This window comes from Nannospalax galili, unplaced genomic scaffold (assembly GCF_000622305.1).
Source record: "Nannospalax galili isolate Female #2095 unplaced genomic scaffold, S.galili_v1.0 scaffold18, whole genome shotgun sequence".
NCBI lineage: Eukaryota > Metazoa > Chordata > Mammalia > Rodentia > Spalacidae > Nannospalax > Nannospalax galili.
Window position 1 is genome coordinate 791171 of NW_008346548.1, and position 25789 is coordinate 816959.

At 41.4% G+C, this 25789-nt stretch overlaps 1 protein-coding gene across 14 annotated transcripts in view; it reads right to left on the reverse strand.

The window, feature by feature from the left end:
• Positions 1–2144: 2144 nt before the first annotated feature.
• Zbtb20 (zinc finger and BTB domain containing 20) overlaps positions 2145–25789 on the reverse strand; it is an 843460-nt gene continuing 819815 nt past the window's right edge. For 12 of the 14 annotated variants that reach the window (XM_008842866.3, XM_029568249.1, XM_029568251.1 and 9 more), the window contains 2 exons: positions 15624–17231; positions 2145–7753 (listed from right to left, as the gene is read on the reverse strand). In XM_008842866.3, coding sequence (XP_008841088.1) covers positions 7332–7753; positions 15624–17231 — 2030 coding nt within the window. In that variant the 3' untranslated portion in view covers positions 2145–7331. The remainder of the gene's footprint in view (positions 7754–15623; positions 17232–25789) is intronic. The other 2 variants (XM_008842872.3, XM_008842874.3) reach the window with 1 other exon arrangement.

Below are 25789 nucleotides of genomic sequence, written 5' to 3' on the forward strand. Positions count from 1 at the left end.
CACAAATGCACACGCACACACACTCACACATGCCCTCCCACTAAATCCATAGAACTGTAGCATTTGTTCAAGTTTCTCTTCAAAGGGATAGACAGAAACTTCTGATGGCTCAGCTACTTCCAAATGGTCTAAAGCCTTACCACAGATACTCAGACACCTGACTAAGGCAACAGAGCAGGACGCAGAGATGTGCACTGTGTCAGGTCTTTAATTTCTAGATGGAAATTTCTAAGTCTCTGTTGTTGTCACTGGCGGGTATGAATGGAGAACAATTTTGCAGTAAAAGCACCTCACACTGTGTGTGCACATGCATAAGGTATACTCACATACAGACATTCTGGGTAGGAGGAGACAACACTGGGCGGATTAAAACACTTTTGCTACTAGCATCCACATACAAATTTCGATGATGCTTCCCGGCAATAGCAAGTGTAACAGCAGTAGAAATGGATGTCTCCTATAATTATTCTGAACCAAGAAACCTCCGAATCTGAAAGAGATCCAGTAGACTCTGAGTGTTTTGGGGCATTGTTAAAACTGGGACTTCCATGACTGGGGCTAGATTTTGTCTGTGATCTGTATTGTACTCCTGCACTAAAGACTTGACAGTTTTGATTCCGCATTGAAACAAGACCCACCAGAAAAACCAGATGCACTCCAAAACTGAGAGAAAAAAGTAGAGACTATTTAGGGTAAGAAAGCTGTATGTTGGAATCATTTTCCCTGTTCAGGAAACATTTAAGACTGTCATCACAGGCACCTGTGATTATGGTTTATGGGACTCACTATTGAGCAATATGATGCCTATTTTACATTCAGCCTTGACCTATCAATGAAATAGACAGGAAATCGCCACTTCCTGAGAGCAGCCAGTTCCCCTACAAGTTTGGTGCCTCCCCCAGGAAGTCACTGTTTCATAGTCCTCAGTCATGAACAGGGCTTAATTTTGTGATTATGCAACTATTAAAAAGCAAGAAATGGCCGGGTGTGGTGGCACATGCCTTTAATCTCAGCACTTGGGAGGCAGAGGCAGGCGGATCTCTGAGTTTAAGGCCAGCCTGGTCTGCATAGTGAGTTCCAGGACAGCTGGGGCTACAGGGAGACCCTGTCTCAAAAAGACCAAAAAAAAAAAAAAAAAAAGAAATGTCCCTATCTTCACAGTCTTCCAATTTCTGGGTTGTCACCCCCTCCTACACCATGGGGTGTTTCTAACTTAAGGCAATAATTCTACAACCTAATGGTTTTGTGTGAAAAGTCCACAGCTGAGGTCACTTCAGTATTGAGTCTGTGAAGCAACAGGTGGGTCCTTAAAAAAACCACTGGAGAAGGGCAGCTCTCAATCAGTAGTATGGAAAAGCTGATGACTCATGTTTTGTTCCAGGGCATTTCCAGGGATGTTGGAGTCAACATCAGAAGAGGAAATACACAGTTCTGAAGTTGTGACATGCAGCCCTCATCTTTACTTCTTCACTTTAAGAATAGAAACTAACTCTATAATCCTACAATCATTTCCTGGGACCTGCTAATGTACTTCAGTGACTGTTGGTGATTCAACGTTCAAGGAGGGAAAAAAAATCATTTTCAGAGTCTTAGAAAACTCTTTGGGGTATTTTGGTCAGGCTGATCATCTTGCCACCCAATGCTAAAAATGATGCTTTGGGTTAGTAATTTTTATAAGCATGTTTACAGGCACACAGACTAATCACAGCCTATCTCCTGTGGACTTTTAAAAGGTATTAAATGACAACTCAACACACAGAGCCCTTGAGAACATGAAAGTATTCTCTTGTAGGGGCTGAAGTTCTTCTGTGGCCCTTTTTCTGTGTCCTCAGGCAACCTGAGCACCAGAACAGAAATTGTTTTTGAAAGTTTGCCCTGCATGATCTATTTCCTGGGCACCTAAGAGAACAGCCCTTTTTCTTTATGAAAATACAGAGGAGAAGTAGGTTGCCATAGGCCCAGTTGAGAAGTTATGTATAGCCTTGGAAAGGCAGTGGCTGGGTCAGCTCAAGTACCTCTCCATTCTCAGCAGACCGGGCGTCTGGACATGAGGGGCTTTGGGTAGCTCTGCTTTTTTTCTATGGAATTAGGGAGTCTATTGAAATTCTAGGGAACCCTTTTCTTTTGCTTGTCACCAACTCACATGGTTCTGTCTTCAGTGTCCTATTTTTTCTTTTCTTTTTTTTTTAAATTTCTTTTTTCTGGGGGACAAAATTGGCCATTTAAATAAAGTTCTTTTCTAGTGAGTAAAGAGGTTTCTCAGAGCCAGAAATCACTCAAAAGAAAGTATGTGGACCCTACACTTGGAAAAGCCCAGAGATTTCTTTAAGTACCTCTTGCCAAACTTCCTAGTTTTGTGATTGGATGTTTTCTGGTTTGGCATTGTTGGGTACTGAATACATTTTGCAATTCTTTTGTTCTCTTCTCCAGAGCTTCCATCACCCTGAACTTCAACTCATTACTAAATTAAAGAATTCTTTTAGAAGGTTTCTTTCAAGAGTCAAGTCACAGCAGAAAAGGCACTCTCCTGCTCTCTTCCTTGCCAGGGCATCTGTGTGTCTGTTGTTACTATACCTTCTTTTTGTTCCCTTCTGCAGCTGTACACTGGTCACAGCACAGGCAGTCTGATGTGATCATCTGTAGAACTATATATTCCCTGTGCCAAGCCCTATCTAATCAAATAACATCTTCAGCAACATCAGGAAAAGGCTCAGAATGGGCATATCTGTTATGCATCCTAGCCTGGTCTACCTCAATTCCACTTTTTCCCAGGGTAACAGGTGTTGGGAGTATTACACAAAAGGAGAATCCCAATAAGGAAGCAAGGGGTTATACGAGTGCACATCTCCTTTTTAGTTGATGTGCTAAAAGAAAACACTGATTTGGAGCCATGAGCAGGACACACAGGCTGCTGTGTGTGTGAGAGATGGAAGCAAACGTAGAACAAGACAATAGGACTTAGGCTGAACAAGCGTACCTGGAGGAAACCATTTTTCTCCTCATTTTCAGAATGGGTTGGAAAAGGGTTTTCTTGGTCCTCATAGAATGGTATGATATAAGATAAAATATCTCTGACTTGTAGGCAAGGCACATCCAAGTGTTTCTAAAGCCTAAGGCTACTATGGCCTCCTAGATGCTGGGAGGATGGGGTGGCAGCATCTAGGACATGAGCTGGGATTACCCACAACGCTTACTTGTGGCACACATGGATGTAAAGCATAAGAACTGTGGTAGGGGGAGCCTGTAAAACTTTAATGAGGAGGGTAAGTTTACCACTCAATTAAACATTTTCAATTCAGTTATTTTTTTGGGGGGTGGGGTGAGGTGGGCTGGCGTGTTCTCCAGGCTTATTTTTTTAAATTGTAGAGCTGTATCATAGACATTAGTTCCAATTCTTTCTTTTGTAGGGTTATATTTTACATAGGGGATCTTTTTTGCACAAATGTTGACATTTAATATTTGAAAAATTACTATGCTGAGATACTATCAATGTTTTTAGTGCTAGGAAATTTTATTTTTCATAATTTCTACATAAATGTTTTGTGATAAACATTCCTATTTGATATTTTTCTTTTTCTGTATTTAACAAATTCCATTTTAAAATCATAGATTATAAAAACATTCTTCTGTGTCCTAATTCTTTTTCCTGTAGTCCTTTTTAAGAGGCCTTCTGCCTAAAATATCTGTTTCCATCTTATCTATTTTTTTCCCCTGGATAGTAAAAAGAACCTTTTTTTCCTTTCTTGTTTCTAAAGCTCTGATAGCATCCTAGCACAAAAACTGTAGGCCCGAAACCAAAAAAAATTAGAAGAATCTATATTCATTCTCTATTTCCTATGATATTTGTGATTGTTGACTAGAGATTGTGGGCAGGCAATTGGAAAGTATCCATATCCCTTTGAAATAGGTACAAACTAGTTTCTTTCCCAAAATGTGGAACAGTTTGGAAAGTAGCCCTTTAGAGGCCAGACATACAGCAGTAACCCTATGTAGTTTCTGTGCTCCTTCACACCAGAGCTTCCACTCCATCTAGCTTCTTCCTGGCTCCAGAGAACAATCTGCCAACTATTTTAGGCTGTGAGATATTTGGGAGAGAAATGCATACAGTAGGAACAAGCCTTTATGATATTATCTGATCAAGAATTCTTTAGGGACACCCCCCCCCAATATTTTAAAAGGGACACTTCCTTTACTGGGAAAAGACATCTGTCAGGGTCGCAAGTCACCTGCCTCTGTTCTCTGCATGCTCTACAACAAAAGGTGGATTATGACTCAGTTGCTCAGCTTTTTACAAGGTAAGTCAGCATTAAAGTAAATGGATCTCTCTCAGATTTGAGAACAGACAGGGAAATGCAGCTCAATGGCACTCAAGATCAGCTTTTCTGGAAGTAATATGAATTCTGCCTACTTTGCTAAGATTTGAGTAAAGACAAGACACTATTTTAAATGTACTATTGCCAATAGTAAAAATATTTTAAAGTGGTTTCTGGTCTTCTTTCATTTGATTATATAATGAGAGATCGTATGTCTTTTTCTGCCAATCTTTTTCATTGTATGGGTTGAACAATGCATTTTTCAAAACAGCAAAACAATTCCATGACATAGTTAATTAATACTCCCTCTATTGGTGGTAAGTGGAAATATTAAGTCACTACTGATCCTTTCAACAGTAAAATCAGCAACAGGAACAAATAAGGACTTTTATATTTCTGAAGCTGATTTTTAAAACAGGCCATATAGTTCTTGGTTAGCCTCTTCTTAGCAATCACAATGGGTGACAGTTAGTAGTCATTTAACCATCCAAGTCTACATTACAACTGCTAGCAAAATAGCCACTGAATTAAGCACCATAGGACCAATTTAACTCCACAAATACTCCAGTTGCACAAACTACTGGACATCACAAAGAACTTATGGAAAAGAACCAAGTTAACCAATTGTCTAAAATATATGAATAAAACCAATTTAGTCATTATAGAGTTGCTTGCCTTGGAAGATTTTCCCTCATTTGCTGCATGGTTTTTGTAAATAAAATGCTAACAGGAAAATTAAATTAAAATGTAGAGTAATTTAGAAACGAAAATATCTTCTCTTTTCTTCTTTTTAAAATTGTAGCTTCGTGTTTTTTGCATTATTGGAAGATTTACTTTTCCTTTTAAGAGTGCTAAAACATGCCCAGTCATGAAATCACTTTGGAAATATTAGCTAGGTTTAAGAAATCCTATTTTTGAGCTAGAATCCCTTCAGGACACTGTGTAATAATTGGAAAATCTCTATTACGATTTCTTGATCAGGACTGAGGAGAGAAATCCCATCCAGGAGGAGGGAGTGGCATCTGGGATGGTGCAATAGGTTCCTGGCCTTCTGAAAGGTGGATGTTGGCATTGGGGAAATCATAAACTCCTCTAAGACTTTTCCAAAAAGCAAGGTTACTAAATCAACTAAACAACGAACATCATATTCCGCCCTCTTTGCCACAGAAAGGGTCAGAAGGTGATGTCTGAAAGGAAGAAAGTAATTTTGGCATCGCTGCATCATGGTTTGTAACAGGCTTCTCAACGAACGATGTTCAGAGTGAGGAGACATGGCAGAGTGTGATAGAGTCCTCCTCCCAGCTGACCACAAAAGAAACAAACCCATTTGTCAAGATCTCTAGACTACTAGTGTTTCATCAAAGACACTCCCTCAGCAAAGTCAATGGAAAGTCTAGAATCCTAAGAGCTCAGTGAAATTTTAGAGAAGCAAGAAATCTGCTTCTGAATGATAAAGTCCCTCCCATGAACAAGGATAGAATTCTAGATGGATCAGTGAAAACAAAATAGTCAGTGGAGTAACCTAAGCTTGCTAAAAGTCAAAGATCTACATATCAAAATACAAAGCAGCAGTTCAAATTACAGCAGGGTGGGCAGGCCCAGAGGCCTCAGCAACCCAGGCAATACTTCAAATAATAAAAATTAAGAAAAATAAAAAAAATATGAAGAAAATAACCTTCCTCTCTTTCAAATATAACTTTAGTTGCCTTTAATTCTTTCTATCTGGAAGCAGTATCGCTAACCTTAACAGTCTTGACTTACCAAAAAATATATATATATGTGTGTGAGACCAAGTGAAAGAGAAAGGATTGGTGGCAGTGTATGCAAACCAAAAGGAGAAAAATTTACTCTTAACAATCTCACTTTTTTGTTTCTTTTTTTACACAAATACTGTTGTAAATATATTAAAAAAATCAGCATTCTATCTGGTAAACGTCACTTTTGCCCCTCTATAAAATTTTGAATTAAAAAAGCCTCAAGAACTTTTACTGTTCCCCCCACCCTCCATTTCTCTTTCTTTTTCTCTTCCACAAGAATATATCCTGACACTTTGTTTTTTTTTTTTTTTTTTTTGCAAAGATTGTTGGAAATAGTCCTTCTCTTGTACCTAGAAACATAGGTGCAAATCTCTGACATCTTTGTTTTCTCTGCATTCCTGCCTTTCATGAAAGTCCCTCTTGATTGTGCTGAGGCTGTGGCTCAGCGAAGACACTGAATAAATACGATAGCCACTGTTGCTTGTTGCTTGTCCAAGTCTTCCTGGCTTTTGCTGAAAGGGGGGGGACACGGAGGAGGTGGGCTAGGGTGTGTGGACTGGGCAGAATCACGGGGGAGAAGCCTGCCATGCCACTTTCTTCCCACACCACTGAGCTCACTGCCCCCTCCCACCCCACAGCCCTTTAAAGAAATCAGACAACGTGGTAGGTGGAAACAGCAGGGCCTTTCCTCTGGGTTTTCAACCAGAAGTGATATTCCACAGTTTTAACTGGTTACTGTGAAGTCCAAGCGGCCAGATTGTGAAAATGTCCACTGAAACACTGCAAGCGGTGTACTTAAAGACAGTAGGCCTTTTAGATTTTGTTATATATTTTGTAGTGCTCTTCACAAGTGGAAAATTTTTTTTTCTTTTTTTCTTTTTTTTTCAGTTTTTTTTTTTTTTTAAAGATTTTTTTTATTTTTTATTTTTTTGTAAAGAAGGGTTGTATTTAGAGGCCAGTAGCTAGAGATCCAACCAGTGGACCTCCTGAAGCACTACCAGGCCTTAAGGCCACCATCCGAGGGAGACTGGGAAAACAATTATTCACCCAAGCCTCCGGAAATGTAATGTACCAGCAGGCAAAAACCAGTTCTTCATGTAGTACAAAATGAAACGAAACAAAAACAAAAACAGAAAGTAAAAATGAAACCAAAACATTTCTTAAATTCTAGTGCCATAGCTTTTTTTGTTGTTGTTTATTTCTTTTGTTGTTGTTGTTTTTTTTTTTTTTTCTGTTCATAAGAAAGAGAGAAAGATACTACTTATCCGTCAGACACATGCATCCTCATGTGGTCGTTGAACTGCTCGATTTGGTCAAACTTTGCTGGGCAGACGGAGCAGACATATGTGGTCCCCTCTGTGCAGGCCACCACGCCTGGTGGGCCAGCTCGGGCACCTGGGGGTGTGCCTGCAGGTGGGGTCCCGTTGCTGGCACTGTGCAGGGCCACATGTCGCTCCAGGAGGGTCTTGTGGGAGAACTTCTTTTTGCAGATGTAGCATTCATAGGACTTCTCCCCCCGGTGCAGGCGCATGTGCACATTGAGGGAGCTCTTCTGGGTGAAGCGCTTGTTGCAGATGCTACACTGGTAGGCCCTCACTCCTGTGTGTGTCACCATGTGCTTGATAAGGTAATCCTTTAAGGAGAAGGAGCGCCAACAGATGCTGCATTGGTGGGGCTTCTCACCTGTTGATGTGGGAAGAGACAGCAAAGCAGGACAGAACAAGACACAGCCAAGGAGAATGAGACAGAGAAACAAGACAACAGAAAGAAAAGCAAAAAATTAAAAAAAAATGAAAACGAATCATTTAATGGCTCATCCTTGATTGAAAAGATCTAGGCCTTCCTGGCCTTTTCTGCTCTGAGAAAGTGTGCTCTAAGAATGCCGGGATAGTCTAGAGTTTTCCATTTTCCTCATGTCCAAAAATGGTTCTCTTAGAAAGTTACAAGATACTCACCGTGCAACTCTTCAGAGGTCATTTGGAAGGGAAAAGAAAATGCTGTTTTCTAAGACAGTCATTTTCAGTGTCCGCATTAAAGATTTGGGTATTTCCAGCTAATATTATCAAATGACTATGAGATTAGGAGAAATATATCTGGAGGCAGAGGTTTTCTACAATCCGTGGGAAGTGAGAATAATGGTTTTATAACCAGGTTCTTTTAGAAAAGTCCCATTTCTTCTCCTCTGCCTAGTAAATGTACCCATTATTGACTGTAAGACTGAAAACTACACTTTCAATTTTATATGTATATGGCAAAATCTTCCTAAAATGAAACTTAAGAGTGAATTGGCTATTCTGTACTGAGTTGTAGATTGGCTTCAGTGGCTGTGGAAGCTGAGTAGGTGGTAGACAACATGGTGATCTCTGAGTCACATGGCCCTGTTCAAAATTAGGCATCAACACACTATACCACTATGACAAATCACCAAATGCCTCCGAGGGATACAGGCCTACTTACCTCATTGTGCTGGTTGTTGACATAAAATACATATGAAATCACTTTGCAGACCACCAAGGGTGGTGTGGGAATACTTGCATGGTATTCTTATTACAAGGCTACATCCTCTCCATACCCCCTCCCTGCCCCCAGCCTCCATTAAATGGTTCCATATGCTTTTTGAACTTTCAGGTCAATTCTAAAATAGTTTTTCTGTCTCTTTATTTTTTCTAGGCAGTTGGCAAAAGCCCTTCTTTATTCTGTATTTACTGCTTTGTCTTCTATTGGCAAAGACGCCAAATGATCAAGCTACTTAAAAATAGTAAGGTAAGTAAGAATAGTCATTGAATGATGACATGTGTTACCCTTCTGTTAATTAGGTCTGTGGGTCTGGGACATCACTTTGCATAACTGCTCAAGCTTGCTTTTGTTTGTACTATTGGTTCTCAACACTTGTTTTCTGATTCTAGAGAGGTGATGAACCGCTCTAAAGCATTTGGTCCACCTCTCCCACCTCATTACATTTGTGCATGGTAGAAAGTTCCTTCTACAACTCTTCCATGCCTTTGCCTAAAGCCCAAAGCCTGAAACTCCCTCGAGTAATGTTTCAACATCTGAACTGTGCAGCTGGACAAGGAATCCACCTCTCAAACATTTACAAGAAGTGCCCTGACTTGTTCTCATTTTCTCCATTCTGACATCTAGGAAGGAGGCTTCATGTATTATGGTAACAATAGCAGTAAAACAGCTTTGCATCAAATCCTTATTATGCCAGGTTCTGGGTTAAATGTTTTATATCTATGATCCATTTGTGGAACTTTCTCTCATTAGACAATTTTCCTGGTGTTTTCAAACATAAAAGGGCTAGTTCTGAAGCACACTGATGGGACAATATGATGTATAGGATCCCAGGGCTAAAAGAGAAAGATTCCATTTTTAGACTAAAATAAGAGAGGTTAGGGAAGGTTTATTGATGATAATCCCAGTTTGCTAAAGAGCTCAGTCTATGCATAGTGTTTATGTTGGTAAATTTTTTGGAAATGAGAGATTCCCTTAGAGACTCTTGAATGTTATTTTTAGATGAGACATTTCTGTCAGCTGTAAACATGCTTGGAACTCAGCTGGTCCTCGCTATCCTTGTGCTTTCAGTACAATTTATAGCAGTTATTATAGGCTGGCCAACTATCTCTTAAAACATGCCCACCTGTCACCTTTAATGGGAAGCGTGCCTTAAGTTCCAGATGGTATTTTGGCTGTTGGGAGGTTGAAACTTTGCCTGTGTTAAAATGCTCTTGCTGTTTGAAACTTTCACCCTCTGTGCTTTTCCTCTAGGCAAGGTCACTGATGAAGGCTTTTTACTTTCACACCCTTCTAATCCAACTTCAAATTGATTCTTCACAGCTGTCATCTTTTCCTCCATAGCATATATATGTATGCTGTTTGTATGCATGTAGTATCGGTTATGCCATTAATTATTTGTGTGACCCTGGGCTTTTTAAATGTTTTCATCTCTCTGGGTTTGTTTTGCCTTCTGTAAATAAATGAGGAATTGGACCAAGCACTTGCTATGGCTCTTTGTGAATTTACCGGACTTCTTGAGGTGGTCTACAACCCCTGAGGTCTCTAGTCCTGGCCTTGTCAGCAAATGACCCGAGGGCAACTTGCTTAATCACTCAATGCATTAGCAGCCCCACATTTTAAAATAGGACAAAAAAGTATCCTGGTTCCTACCCTGCCATAGAAAACTGGTGTGCTAGTTAATGAGGAAAAGCGCACACAAAGCACTTTGGGAGCTGCTCAGAGAAAAGTGCTCTCTATGTTTGGTGCTGAGAACGGACTGATTAAATGTAGTATATTTTCACATTGGTCAGGTGCCCACAATTTTCCTTCTTAAATGTATGGATCTGAAACAATATCACTCAGCAGGAATCTTAATATTTTTCTATCATCTTATTTTCCTGCATATCATTTACAACAAACCTTAAAGGAATTCTGACGATATTCATGAAATGAATGGTCTGCTGACTGTTGCTCTCTGAGTCAAGTGAAGATGATAAACGGCAGCTGATGGCTTTCCAGGCTTGAGCCTCTGGTAAGGCTTGGCAAGTCTGGCTTGTTAAGAAGGGACATAAAGTGCAAAATGGACATATGAACCATGACATGAAGGGCAGCAGGCCCTTCACTTAACGTGATCCATTTGGGGGCAAGAGTCAGATATGAATTCCATTTCTTGGCTGAGTGACTTGGGCATGCTATTTAACTTCTCTAAGCCTCAGTCTCCTTATCTGTAACTTAACAATAGTACAGAAAGTGCTTATCTGTGAACTTGTTTTGAAAATTAAAGACAGAAAGTACTTAGCATAGAGTATGTGGTCATTTTAAGAGAGACTAAACTATTCCATTTATCCTGAAAGAGCTGGGGATAAATTAAACCAACTGAGAAACCGCTTACATAGCATAGGAAAGTCAATCCAGAATTAAACATATTAAAAAGAAAAACTGTTTCAGATGATCACGAAAGTAGGCTATTTTTCTGAAGCTATGTAATTCAGAGTAGAACATACAGTCTACTCTCAATTATACAGGCTAATGAAAAGAACTGATCCCATGAACAAAATGTTAACACAAAGCACAGACAGAGGATTTCCTAGCAGTCAGCAATTACTGAGCACCGGAAGCTGAGAAGCGTTTTTGAGGATTGAAGAATGATGAAAGTCTGTTTTTCTCCATTGTTCAATCCCTACTCTTCAACTACTTCTCATGGACCAGCTCTGACACTATGACAGGTGAATGGGAAAAAGAGGGAGATAATGTTTAGTTAGTGCAGAGGGTTCTGCCCCAAGCTCACAACATTCCAGTGAAAGTCATTGAAAGAGGCCAAGACACCCCAACTTTCCATAGTGACCTTAGCACTGGGGGGTCTGCAAGGATTCACTCAATTGATTCTTTCTTATTCTATTTAGGCTCTGCCTAGGCTGGATAAGGTACAACACATGTGATGTCTTCAGTATACTTTACTGTTCCTACCTGCCTTTCCTATTCTCTCTACATCTCTATCTTCTGTTGTAACACAAGGCCTATTCTCTTCTTTGGGTGAGCACAGTTGGGAGGGGTGGCAGGGTGGCATAAGAAAACCAAGGCAGACTTCTTGGAGGGGAAGAAAGCATCAAGGAAGTCAGAGTTAAGAAGAGTGTAGAGGGATCTTGGAAAGGGCAGGTCCTCTGAATGGGAATAATGAAGACTGGACCAGAAAATGGGGGCTCATCACCAACAGCAGAGGTGGGCTCAAGTCCAGTGTGTGGAGATTTCACTTGCTGCACAACTGCTCTCTACCCAGTGATCTCTGGCTAAAGGAGGGCACATACCTCTAAGATACAGTCAGTATGACCCCATGCTAGCCTTTCTGGCTAGTTCCTGGTGACTATCTAGGGGATATGCTTATTGGGCACCCACTGCATTCACAAAACATCCGTGGTTTCATTGTGATAAGCACAATTTTAATATTCAGGGCACCCCATTCATATTACCTGAGCTCTTACAACACTATGTATGGGGTTGATATGAACATCCCTATAAAGTGTTATCTCCAGTTAGAGTTATGCTAACATCCCTCAAGGTCACCCAATAAAGAATAACTGAGAAGAGGATCAGAACCAGTCTCTGCTGCCTCCTCCTCCTGCTGCTGCTGCTGTGAACAGTTTCTTGCTCCCTAAATCATGTTGGAAAATGCAACTTATATAAAATATATGTTCCTACATGGCTCTGGTAATTTAGTGGCGCTTATAGTTGAGTGCTTTCATTTAAATTATTCAATTCCCAGAGCAACCATGTGAAGTACCTATCATTAACTGAAAAACTGAGGTTTGGGTTGAACCCAGAACTTACTTAAAGTCACTCAGTCACAAAGTAGTAAAACCAACACTTTCTCACTTCAAACTACCTATTATCTGGATAGAAATCAACAGTCCAACTGCTATGAAGGTTACAGTATTATAAACCCCATTGCTAATGCTGTCATATTACAGTTATCACTCTGTCTAAACTGACTTCATGGCCCAAAGAAATAGCCAAAATTACCTTACATGCAAAGGATATCCATGGGCTAAGAACCATCATCAATGGATGGGCTGTTGATAATACGATTCAGAAAAAAGCCAAAGGAACTATCATTTGTTGGTACAAAATGACAAATGGGAATATAGATACTGAACAATATATTCTAAAGCTAATTTAAAACAGAAATCTAAAAGTCTTGCTGAGAAAAGGATGCATTTATGTATAAGTTCCTTGAATTAAGTTCTCCTGGAAAGCATGTACACAATTTTGAACATTCATTTACATACTCACTCAATAAACATTTGCTAAGCAACTACATATGCTAGCCCATATTCATTTATAGATTTTTTTTAAAAAAGCAAAATGCCCTAAGTTTGGATCTCAAAAGAAAGTTCCACCTGGAGTTTCCAGATAAAATATATGCCACCCTGTTAAGTTGCTTGCCTTGCATATCCATGGTAACACCAAGGCTTATTGTTCTAACATCCTCCATCTCTGGCTCCTGTTCTCTCCCAGTCCTTTACTTTGACCCCTGGTTTTGTCTCTTGATAGGGGGAGGTAAAGAAGAACCCTGCTTTGGCCCATGAAGGATGGTTTGTGATATCTTTCTTTTTCTGTTTTTTTCCTTTTCTTTTTTTTTGTTTTTGTTTTTGTTTTTGCTTCTACATGTCCTCACTATTGAAATACAAATGGACTTTCCAATCTGCCAGTGCCAAATAATTCTAGAATGAAAGGGCAGAGTTAGTTTTTTAAAAGTAAAGTGCCCAGTCGGCATATGCACACTGAGCTGTTTCTAGATGTGGCTATATTATATACATGATCCCTTAAACACCTTCATAATTTACCAAGGACCTTACTAATTTACTGCAGTCTAAAGACAATACTTTGAGTACGATTTAGTTTATAAAATGACTCTGCCTATAGCTTTCTGTTTCTGTAATATCTAAATGTGTAAAACCATTGCTGGATTTTATCATGAGCAAAGCTACTCACTTGGATTAACTACGTAAATCATTGGTGAATCTATTGGAGAAACGTATTTTTACATTAAAAAAGACATTTCTTTCATAGTACAATGAAGGTTTTATGTTGCAAATTTAAAGTCATATTTCAATATGTACTATAAGAAAATGTGTCGATTTTGCATTGGATAGGTCTATGGAAGGTATGACTGGAGAACAGATTAGATATGTTTATGGATCCAAGACTAGTAAACTCAGCTTTGCCTAAGGAGATGCTTTTACAAATGACTTCTTTTTTCTCTTGCTAATCCTTAATTTCTTGGCTTTCAAATCATCTGTTTTTAGAAGGAAAAGACTAAAACTTGAGAGCACATTTTTCATATATTGCTATATAAATAAAAACATTGTTGCTTGATTTCACTTGATCTTTTACTGCATTCTCCTTTACCTTGATTAAACATAGTGACTTATCACTACCCAGTTTTCCTCCTAAATTCAACAGTGAGTCACTATGTTTATCTGGAGGCGTGAAAACTGTAAACCATAAGCATAAGCCACTTATATTGATTAACATAATGTTCTGACTTAAGCTGAATTACAAAGAAGGCAAAACTCAGCTTAGGTAACTGTTTCAGCTGCTCCTTGTATGCTGAGTGTCTTGTCTATGTGTCAGTTGTTTCCCTTTTCTTCCAGTTCTCAATTTAAATGCATATGCTTTATGCCCTGTCTCTTAGATTGCTATTAGTCTGATCTGAGATGTAAGGCTGCTTTGAGAAACAAGTGTTTCCATGTGCTGGAATTCCGGTATGTGTGTGTTCCCTGAGAAATTTTGCCATTTAACAGAACTGTTCTGGATTCAAAGGTTTGCCAGGAGGATGACTCATACGAATTTAAAATATGATGGTCATTATTGTAGCAGGTGTATGTAGTTCTAGGAGAATCTATGTGGAATCTTAACCATAGCTCTTATAAGGAGGCATTTCTATCTGTGTCCTATTATGGACCTCCAGGACAAGGGGTCATCTGCGAGGTCAGGAGATCTTTATCTTGAGAATAGAGGGACACAAGGAACCACTCCTCTTGCCCTGAATCCTTGACATTTCTTTATGAAATGATCCATTCTTTCCTTAAAGACCTCTAATTCCAGAAATTCAGTTCCTTTGGAGGAATAAACATATCTTAGAGCAGTAATGATCACTAAACTTTTTATTTTATTTAGTTGACTCTCAGAGTTTTCAATCAGGGACCCAATTCTATTTTTTTTTTTTTTTGGAGCAAACCAGAATAAAATTAATACATACTCTTCCCAGCCATCTTAATAATGCTATTAACAGTGATGACAGTATAAGTATACTGTGCTTATTATGTGCTAGGAGATCTTTTAAGAACTTCACACATATATTTTAAAAAATATTTTATTACTTTTATGTGTACGAGTATATTGCCTACATGTAGGTGGTGCGCCCGTGTCGTGCAATGCCCGTGGAGGACAGAAGAGGCTGTCGGATCCCCTGGAACCGGAGTTATGGACAGTTGTTAGCTGCCATGTAGGTGATGGGATTCGAACCTGGGTCTTCTGCAAGAACAGTCAGTGTTCTTAACTGCTGAGCCCTCTCTCCAGCCCAGAACTTCACGTATATTAATCAACAGCACAGTAAGGAAGGTGCATCACTATTATTCTTGGCATTTTTGTTTTTAAAAGGAAACCGAAGTTTTAAAAAGTTAAGTGATTTCTTCCAAGGTGACATAGTTCTGTACTGACTATGCCTAGATTCCAAGTCAGGTGTTCTGGCTCCAAAGAGGAGACTCTTAACCTAGGTTACACTGCCAATGAAACTCAGATACTTTAGTATGATGCCCTGATTCTTCACTTCTGTACATCCATAGCACACCTCTTTTCCATAAAGGGTTTCTGTGATTTGGGGTACTTTATTCCTATGATGGGGCACAGCTGGGGGCTTCCAGGGGAGGCCTATGGTGGGGTTTCTTTAAAATCTGAAAGATGACTCTAAACCTTCTGTTCAACCTGCTGTCCTGTTCTTCCTTCCCCATACCCCTGCAGAGCCTGATAAACAGGCCTTCAGATGAGCTGTACTCACCTGTATGTACGAACATGTGCTTGACATAATTCTGTTTGGCGGTGAAAGTCTTGTTGCAGAGAGTGCACTCATAAGGCTTTTTTTCACCTTGCCCACTGGCTGTGCTGTGGCCTGCAGATGTAGCCAGGGGCTGTGGCGCTGGCAGCTGTGCAGTAAAGGTGGACAGGCCAGGCTGGGACACTGTCACAAACTGGGTCTGCTGGCCTGCTAGGGGCTGTGGCAGGCTGAAGAGGAAAGGCTTAGGGCCGCTGCCCGCGGGCTGGGTAGTGAAGAGGGCTGGCAGGTAGGTGTTGCCAGCTGTGCCAATGACCTGTGTGTTGCTGGTCAAGGTCAGAGGCATCCTCAGGTTGCTGGTGAGGGTTTCTGTCTGGCGTAAATAGAGCTGGGTACTTGGCAATGGCTGCCCGATGGATGTGTTGACTGAAGGCTGTTGCAGGACGCTCTTATCCGAGGAGCTGTTGCTGACAGTGATAACTGTGTTGTCCATTTCCACATCGTTGCTTCTCTCCGGAGAGGAAGCACCTGTTTCTAGCTGGTTTGGCTGGGCACTGCCCTCAGCTGGGGCTTCTGCAGCCTGCTCAGGTTGGGCGGGCTCCACTTGACTATCCCTTGTGGCTCCTGCCCCAAACTGTTGTTCCACCGAGTCGGGTTCAGTGCCAATGGAGGAGCTGACCCCTGAGTCGAAGCTTTCACCTTTGGGCTCACTCTCAGTACCCTCGGCTTGGTCGGTGTCTTCCGTGCACTCCTCAGATTCGTTGCGCTCCAGGATCTGCACCCTTTGCTGTCCATAGTAGTCATAGTCATCCTCCATTTCCTGCTTGATGTGGATGTTGCCCACCAGGGTCTGGATGCGCACCGGCCGGGGCTGCTTGCGGCAGTGCGTGGTCTCAGGGGTGGTGGATAGGTAGCGCTCCATCTGCTGTGAGCGCTCGTGGATGCGTGTGATCCAGCTAGGGTCTTCCATGTGGTGGTCTCGGGGCAGGCCAAGAGCAGTTTCATGGTGGCTGACCACCGCACCGCTGTAGAAGGAGCGTTCACCGCTGCCATTCTGCATGGAGCAAGCGTAGAGCGCCGAGTAGATACGGTCCACACTGTGTTGTGGGTGACTCTGCAGGTAGCCTGATTCCGTGTCACTGCTCTGGCCAGATGTGCCCGACTCTGGTGTGCCTCGTGGTGTGTCCTGGCCAGAATCCTGGATGCCCGGGAACACATCACCCACGTTCTGTGACACGATGCGCGTGCACTCATCTATGACTGTTTTGATTTGCAGGATGCTGGCGGCTGTGAGGATCTGCAGAGCTTCTGACTGTGACACTCGTAGCACACCACTGTACATGAAGTCAATGAGCTTTTGCACCGACTGCACTGACACCACTGACGGGATCTCGATGTCGCTGTAGCCCAGCAGCAGCTTGTCCTGGAAGAAGGGGCTGCCGGCTGCCAGCACACAGCGATGTGCACGGAGCATGCTCCCGTGGATGCGCACCGTCACGTCACAGAAGTGGCCACGGTTGCGCTGCTCGTTGAGGGTTTCGAGCACGGAATTGCTGAAGTTGTGAAGGTTGATGCTGTGAATGCGCTCGGTCATCCCCTTGCAACTGATGTCACCTGCAGGACAGTGAGGCAGACAGAAAACGGGGTACGTCAGATCTAGCAGCCTGCATTTCTAACAACCCAGGTCTCAGATGAGCAAAGGCTGAAACACCCTCCCTGCCCACACACACACAGGCCGGGAGACAGGCGCCAGGCTGCACACAAAGCCTAGGCCATTAATGCCTTGAGTTTACCTCCACTCTGACCTTAGTGTCCCAGCAATTTTGGACGCTGCATTCATATTAATCCCCAGGAAATTCAGCTGATCTTATCTGCTGAAAGAATAACCAGATGGGTCAGATGGGTCGGCTGCTATTCCTACAAGTTCAGTAAGAGCTGAGAGACAAAGGGAACACTTGTTCTCGGGGGAACACCTTTACTCTCCTTGGACAGGCCTAAACCCAAGTCCTCTGGGAAAGTTCAATCCTCCCTCCCCAGGTTAGTTAAGTTCCTTGTTTTAATCATAGGCAGCAACAATGATCATAGTTTAAAAATTAATCCTCCTCCTGGTTTACATGGCAAATCACCATATCCCACACCAGACAATGCAAAAAACTTGGAAAATTCAACCCAGACTAAAATGTCTACCATAAAGCTGCTGCCATGTTTTCCAGATGATGGGTGGGCAGCAGAATGCAATCTGCTAGCAGAGGGGCACTCACTAGCTGGTTTCTGTATCTGCTTACTTTTACCACCTTTGACAGTCTGAACACTTTCAAGGATGGCTATGAGTGATAGAGGTGATGCTCTGAAGTTTAATGAGAAAGAAAGCTAAAAGAGGCCAGAGATGACTGCGACAAACCGGAAGACCAGACTTTACTAGGTGATCACATTTATCATTCAAACTGGGCATTTTTAGAGTGAAAGGGAACACTTAATAATTGGTCCAGAACATGCAGAGAGCTAGAGACTGCAGAGCGCTTATCCCTGAATAGGACACCTATATCAAACTTCTGCCTTTCAATGCTCAGGGATCATTCCAAGAGAGGGGGCAGAAAGATTGTTAGAACCAGAAGCTAGAGATGACCACAAGGAAATAATTTTCCAGACAGTTGGTCAGTTACTCATATGAACTCACAGTAACTGACAGCAAGTAAGCTTAAACCAGACAAAATCCCTGCATAGACATGAAGAAGGGGTAAAATGCTCTAACCCCACCTAAGGAAATTGTGGCAACAGATGGATGTGGGGAGAGGCAAAGACAGTCTCTTTTAGGCAGGGGACTCTTGGTAGGTTAACCTGGTTCCAGTGGCTAGACCCACACTGAAGGACATTTGGTGATACAAATTAAGAGTCTATAGGCCATAGTATATATACAATTGAGTACATTAAATTAGTCAGGGCCATAAGGGGAGGTAGGAATGGGGAAATGATCTAAACACCATCAAATTATATTGTATGAAAACCTCAAAACTTCAATTAAAAAAGCATATATAAAGCCAGGAGGGCAGGAACTAACCTGGAGGTGGAATCCACAATTACTTTGAGGGTAATGTGTTATTCTGAGGTAGGGTGTTATGTGAAACTATTAATCAGCTCCCAGGGCAAAGACAACAGTCAGCTATGTGGAGGCACTGCTAGTCTGAACCATTGCTATCCTACGTTTTATGTTGTCTACATAGGTGATTAATGTTGGTAATGGCAGTCCACAGTGAGAGGGTAACAGGTGGCTGGGGTAGAGTCTTAGGGCTTTCTCATTCTCTCCCTCACCTTCCTGATGGCTCTCAAGAGTCTTTTTTCTACAGATCATTCTTCAGAAAGATTCCTATTCTTGCCTTCAAAATCTGCTATGTTTTATTTAGACAGTCAGCTTGATCAGACTAAATGATGCCAAGATTAGCAAGGGATACTTCAGGTTGTGTCTGTCAGGGCATTTTCAGTGATGATTAGATTATAAAGATCTGACCTAATGAACTAATTGATCTTTCGATAAATTTATTGGGAGGTGGTTAAAAGTAGAAGGTAGGGCCTCCTTGGGGGAGCAGAAAACAGATCACTGGGAATGTGTCCTTGAGTGGATTCCCCTCTCTTTGCTTCCTGTCCATGACAAGATGTAGAACCTTCCCTGCCACATGTGCCCACTGTCATGATGGAGTCAAATAACCATGAACTGAAATGAGTCAAAATAAATCCTTCCTTCCTAAAGTTTTTCTGTATTTGGTCACAACAGTGAGAAAAAATGCTCACACACAGTTGAGCTCTCTAGTTGCAGAGAGGCCAAGGAAGTTGACTTTCAAAACTAGGTAGCTCAAGTACTGACTGTTGGTCTGTGATACAGATCCTTTGTCTTGTGATGAGCAACAACACCCTGGTACCAGCCTGTACACAGGAGGCATGCCTGCTTCCTCAGGTGCTTTTGCCTCTGCCTTAGAATAGAGGACTTACTCAGGGAAGTCTGAACTCCACTGCATTTTTTACCTTGCTTACTTGATCACTCTTATAATCCTTGAAGTGTAACAAGTGCCCTCAAGCCCTTGTATCACACTCAGTGATACAGTTTACATTAATTTAGGTAAGAGAACTTCTTTCAACCTTCATTAGGTAAATCCTCTGGTGGAAATACTGTATTAAGTACAGCTTTCATCTTTTTCATGTATGTAAAACAAATTCTATTTCCAAACTGAATGATTATGGAAAATGTCCTATAACTGCTAATATAAAATACTGCTGTAGATGAATGTCCGTATAATTCAGAAAGGATGTTCAAGAATTCAGTCAATGGACCAAATTCCAACTTCCTGAGTTCTCAATGCACGTATATAGCAGAACAGTAACAGGAGTGAACCTTTATTTAAGTCTCCCCATCTGTCAAGCACTGTTCAAACCAGTCTATGTATATTGCTTCATTTGCTCCTCAGAGCAACCACAGGGAGAAGATTGCATTATTATTCCCATTTATACATCAGGAAATTGAGACCAGAGAAAACAAGACATGTACTCAAGGCTACATTGGTGACTGCTGGTAGAACTGGTGTATGAATCCCAGTGGTCTGGCTATGAAGTTCTTTCTTGACTGTGTCATTATATTACACACTTTGTCCCTGGATGGGAGTCAGCATTAGGGGTCCACAGGGTTGTTGTAAAGCGGGTGGAACACCAGCTTTCAAGTTAAAACTTACAAGTACTACCTCCAACCTTCATGTTTCTAGGCCTGGAGACATTAATAAAGCCCCAGTCATCTAACTTAAAATTGTGTGTGTGTGTGTGTGTGTGTGTGTGTGTGTGTGTGTGTGTTTGAAGGAATAATGCAAGAAATTAAACAACTCGTCCTATCACTAAAATGTAGATTTTTCTATATATAAATTCACTGTCATTGAGGTCTCTTTCATTTAAGTAAAATAGTAGGCAGTAAAACAATCGGGGGTAAAATCACCATCTCTGGGTAGGATGGACTTACGAAAATATTTTTCTACACAGGTAGAAACATTCCTTCAATACACTTTATCACAGTGTCAGTCACAATGATAACAGTGGAGACATGAGATGACAGAGTTAACTTCTTTCAGCTGATTCTAAGAAGCAGCTCTCTCATAACTACCATAATACTTAATATCCATGTAGAATTTATTATACTACAAAATTCTTTCACATGTAACAACTCACCTGTTTTTTTGCAGCAATCCTATGTGTTTTCAGGACATTATTACTATTCCTATGTGAGGTAGGAGGAAGTTATGGTTCTCAAAGTTTTTACTTGATTTGCCTAAGTTCTATAAAGTGAGCAAGTAAGAGGGTTGTGATTAGAATCCACGCTTACTGGCTCTCTAAGGAATGAAACTTGAAATGCAAAAGATCTAGGACCATCTTTATTCTCATTGAAAAAGATACTGAAAGCTCTGGTGGACATTTCTTTTGTGATCAGAAAGTGTGAGAATCAAAAATTCTTATTTTATCCTCCATATCCATAACACAGATACACAAGAACAATGAGAAAAATTTACCTGCTTGTTTGATCAAACTGCAATGAAGAATTAGTCAATCTAAACAAGAAGGTTATTTGCTAAATACTCTGAGTTATGATTATTGCATTAATGTTGCTACTTACTTCACTAAAAACCACAGTGGCACAAACGTAAACCTGTGCACAGAAACAAGTTGACCTGATGAGCCATTTGGATTTTCACTGACAGGGCTCTACACACCTCCCTGAGTACACTTGGCCCCCACTGCAGTGAGCTGCCATCAAAGGCTGATTTTCTTTCACTGATATGGGTACAGATGCGATGGAGGAACTCTGCCTCTCCATTCAAGCGAGCCTCATTCCCCCAGCACACAATGCTGAGGCAATTCCTTTCCCAGGCTTGCTTTTATTTTTAACACGAATCCAGTGGGAAAGTTTCTGCCACAGTAAGGCAAAGTCCAGGCTTTTGTGAACACGTCCTTTTCATCCAGTGGACATTAATGTATAGATTCCAATGGAATAAATTTGAAATACTCTACTGTAGATTTGTCCCCCATTGAAAACAAATCTTGATTAGATGGTTATTCAAGAACTGTATAGGAAGGAATGGTGTGAAAATGCTAACTCCATTCTTTCGTAGATTGGCACTGAATAGGCATTTGGGCTATTCAATTAAAAAAAAAAAAAAAAAAAAAAAAACCAACCACAAAACCAACCAACCTCCCTCCCCAGGAAACCCCAACTCTCCAAAAACCAGACAACTTTACATAGATTTTTACCTCACTTTAGGAAAATTCACAGTGGCATAACCATAAAACTGATGGCAAAGGGAAGAATGTTATTAAAAAAAATTGTCCTCTGTGTATTTCAAATAACCGACCTGCCTTTGTACTGGAGTAAATAAGTCAGCTTGTGATGGCATTCACTGGAAACATTCAGGGACTTGTACTATGGCAAGTGAGGCTGTAATTATTCTAAGTGACTGTGTTCTGAAGGAGCACAAATGGATGGGGCTGGAAGCAGGGGTGAGTCCCCAAGGGGAAATCTATCTGTAGAAATGGGTGGTGGAGGGCCTGGCTCTTGGTTTTGTAGGAACTTTGCTCCTGCCTGTCCCTTAAGCTGCAGGGGTCCAGGGACAGGACTTAGCATGAGAATAAAAAGCTGCCTGTGCATAAGAGAAAATGGACAAGAAAGAGAACAGCAGGCAACACAATCTCTTTTAATTAGGTGTGAAATTCAGTCCTTTCTCAGGCAGGAGAGCGAAAGGATATATAAAATGAGGAGCTCAAGGGTAAGGTGCTCGTGGGGGAGGGGAATGGGAAGGTGAGGTTTCTGTGACTTGGAAGGAAACACAAGTTCTCAGATGGAAACCAGTTGAATTTTGATCAAGCCAATAGGTCTGAGTCAAATGGCAGGCCCCCAAAGCCCTTAAGCTTTCAATTTTGGGGCGCCAGATTCAAAGGATATATGTTACTCAGTACATGAACTATGCCTAGGGGTGCCCAGGCCTCCACAACCCAACCTCGTACACCATGCACGTTTCAGTCTCCTATTTGGGTATTGTTCCTGTGCTAAGATTAAGCTTTCACAGATCAGGAGATGAATGACAGCTATAAGCCATTTCACGATATTCTGCTTAGCTGCTCATACTGGGAAAGCACCAGTGGACTCTGGAGAAAGCAGGTGTGCATACTGGTAACTCAGTACCCTATAGTCCCTAAATTTCCCACCAGAGGCATAGTCTCATATCTACTTCACCTAAGTGCCAAGGGAATCTTGCTGAGCTCCTGCACTGGGGGGAGGGGGAGATGAGGAATGAGGTTTCCTTGTCATGGCTTCTACCATCCAGAGCAAATGGCTACTGTCTCCTCCCTTCTCTCTCTTTCTGTTTTATGGTCATTTTCATGATCTTTGAAGGCTGGCCAGGAGCACTGGGGAAGTCACCTGTTTGAGTGGAAGGAGGAAGCCAGAGTAAATCCTCTTTATACTACTCTGGTCCCATGGACTCAGTAGACTGAGCTGCTGCTTCTCATTCACTTGAGTTTATATTAATTTTTGTTTTTGAGGTATGTGTGTGTGTGTGTGTGCATGTGCACATGTGTGTGTGTGTGTGCGTGTGCACACGTGTGTATGTGCAGAGGTTGTGCTGGATAGCTTTAGTGTCAACTTGACATACCTGGGTTGAGGGAGCCTCAATTGGGGAAATCCCTCCATTGGCCTGGCCTGTGGCCATGTCTGTGGGGCATCTTCTTGATGAGTGATGTGGGAGGGCCCAGCCCACTGTGGGTGGTGCCCCCCCCCCCAAGGTGGGCCTGTGTTGCATAAGAAAGCAGGCTGAGCAGGGGCCAGGGAGCAAGCCAGTAGTAAGTAGTGTTCCTCCATGGCCTGTGCTCCAGCCTCTGCCTCCAGGTTCCTGCCCTGAGTTCCTTGGGTTCTCTGATGAACTGTGACCCAGGAGATGTAAGATAAATAAACCCTTTCCTCCCCAAGTTGGTAGTAGTAGTCAGAGTGTTTTGTCATTCTGAGGATTCTCTTCTCTCTGCCTCTCATCTTGCCCTAGGAGCATTGTGATTACAGACCTGTGCTACCACACTTGGATTTACATGGGCTCTGTGGATTCAACCTCAGGTCTTCATGCTTGCGTGACAAAAGCCTTACCCTCCGAACCATTGCCCCAGCCCCAAGTGGATATTATTTTTAGAAGGTAAACAATCTTCAATAAAGTGATAAAAATTACTTTTAAGAAAATAATATCAACAACGGTATTAAGATTCAAAGGAAAGTGTGGGGTGTGGTGGCACATGCCTTTAATCCCAGCACTTGGGAGGCAGAGGCAGGCGGATCTCTGAGAGTTCAAGGCCAGCCTGGTCTACATAGTGAGTTCCAGGACAGCTGGGGCTACAGGGAGACCCTGTCTCAAAAAGACCAAAAAACAACAACAAAAAAGATTCAAAGGAAAGAAAGAAATGCACAAAATGAAGTACTAATGCTGCATGAAATCTAACAGGTGGGGGCTATGTTGTTTCCAGCCTTTAAAAATAATTATTTTGCAAAGTTTGGTTTGAATTTGCTTTTTACCAAAGCACATTCCCTTTGACAGTTAATATAAATCTATGGATGAATTGGGGGACACTTTTTAACTTCTTTTGACAGTCAAAAATGAGATACTGTAATTGGAATAAAGCAAACTCCATGTACATTTCTAATGTAGTCAGAAAATAAGATTCACCTGAAATCTATGTGCTCTCTCCTTTCCCTTCTTCTTCCTTTTCCTCTTGCCCCTTTCTCTTTCTGATCCACTGTCACCTCCCCTGTCCTCTATCCCCCTTCTGGGGTCCTCCCTTCCTTCCTTTCTATTATTATATTATTAAATTTTACTAAGTTTCATGTATGGGCAACAGAAGAGCAAAACTGTGAATTAGGAAATCATTTGTTTTATGATCCCAAGGCCCATCCCCAAATCTGGACTTATCTTTCATTCCTAACTTCCTTTTCCATGTTTTATTACCAAAAGGGAAGAGCTTTATAGTTTGTCAGAAGGCTGACGATAGAGTAACATTACTACTGGAATTTCAGGCCAAAGGAAGCAGTAATTCCATTAACTTTTTCATACTTTCACTTAGCACAGGTCTTTGGCTTGCCTATTTCAAGTCTGTGCAATCCTAAAAGGGAGGAGGCCTTGTGGGCTATATATTTAAAATTATAAATACAACTGACTTAGGGATAAAGTTGCTTTGGAGGTTGCTTGAATTTTTTAAAAAAAATTATTTATTATTTTTATTTTATGTGTATTCATGTATTGCCTGCATGTAGGTAAATGCACCTGTGTCGTGCCATGCCCACGGAGGTCAGAAGAGGCTGTCGGATCCCCTGGGACTGGAGTTATGAACATTTGTTAGCTGCCATGTGGGTGCTGGGATTCGAACCTGGGTCTTCTGCAAGAACAACCAGTGTTCTTAACTTCTCAGCCACCTCTCCAGCCCTGGTTGCTTGAATTTTTAAAAAATATTTTATTTAATATTTTTGTTTTCTGTGTATGAGTGTATTGTCTGCATGTATGTAAGTATACCTGTGTTGTTCAATGCTGACAGAGGTCAGAAGAGGGTGTTAGATCCCCTGGAAATGGAGTTACAGACAGTTGTTAGCTGCCATGTGGGTGCTGGGAACTGAACCCAAGTCCTCTGTAAGAGCAGTCAGTGCTCTTAACTACTAAGCTAGCTCTCCAGCCCCATGGGTTGCTTGAATTTTCACCAGTTTATTAGTGGAACATTTATTAAGAATACCCCACTGTAAATGTATATAACTAAAACAATGGAGGATATTCTTTCAAAGAGATCTTTGAATTTTGAAACATATTAACCAATCAGCTTGGTGCACAGGAAGAAGCATTCTGCCTTGATTATTTTGAATTCTGCTAGTATCAAAACTATGTTCCTCTCTTGATTTCGAGCTCCTTTCTAAACAGAGCCAAGTTTAGGCCATGTTTTAGAAAGTTTGTAGACTTCATAGTCTGCTTTCATAAATGAAAATTCACCCTGACTTATTCCATTTATAATTCCATATTTTACCTCTACTCTGATTTCTGGTTTGTAGTAATATAAAAATATATTTCTTCAGCCGGGTATGGTGATGCATGCCTTTAATCCCAGCACTTGGGAGGCAGAGGCAGGCA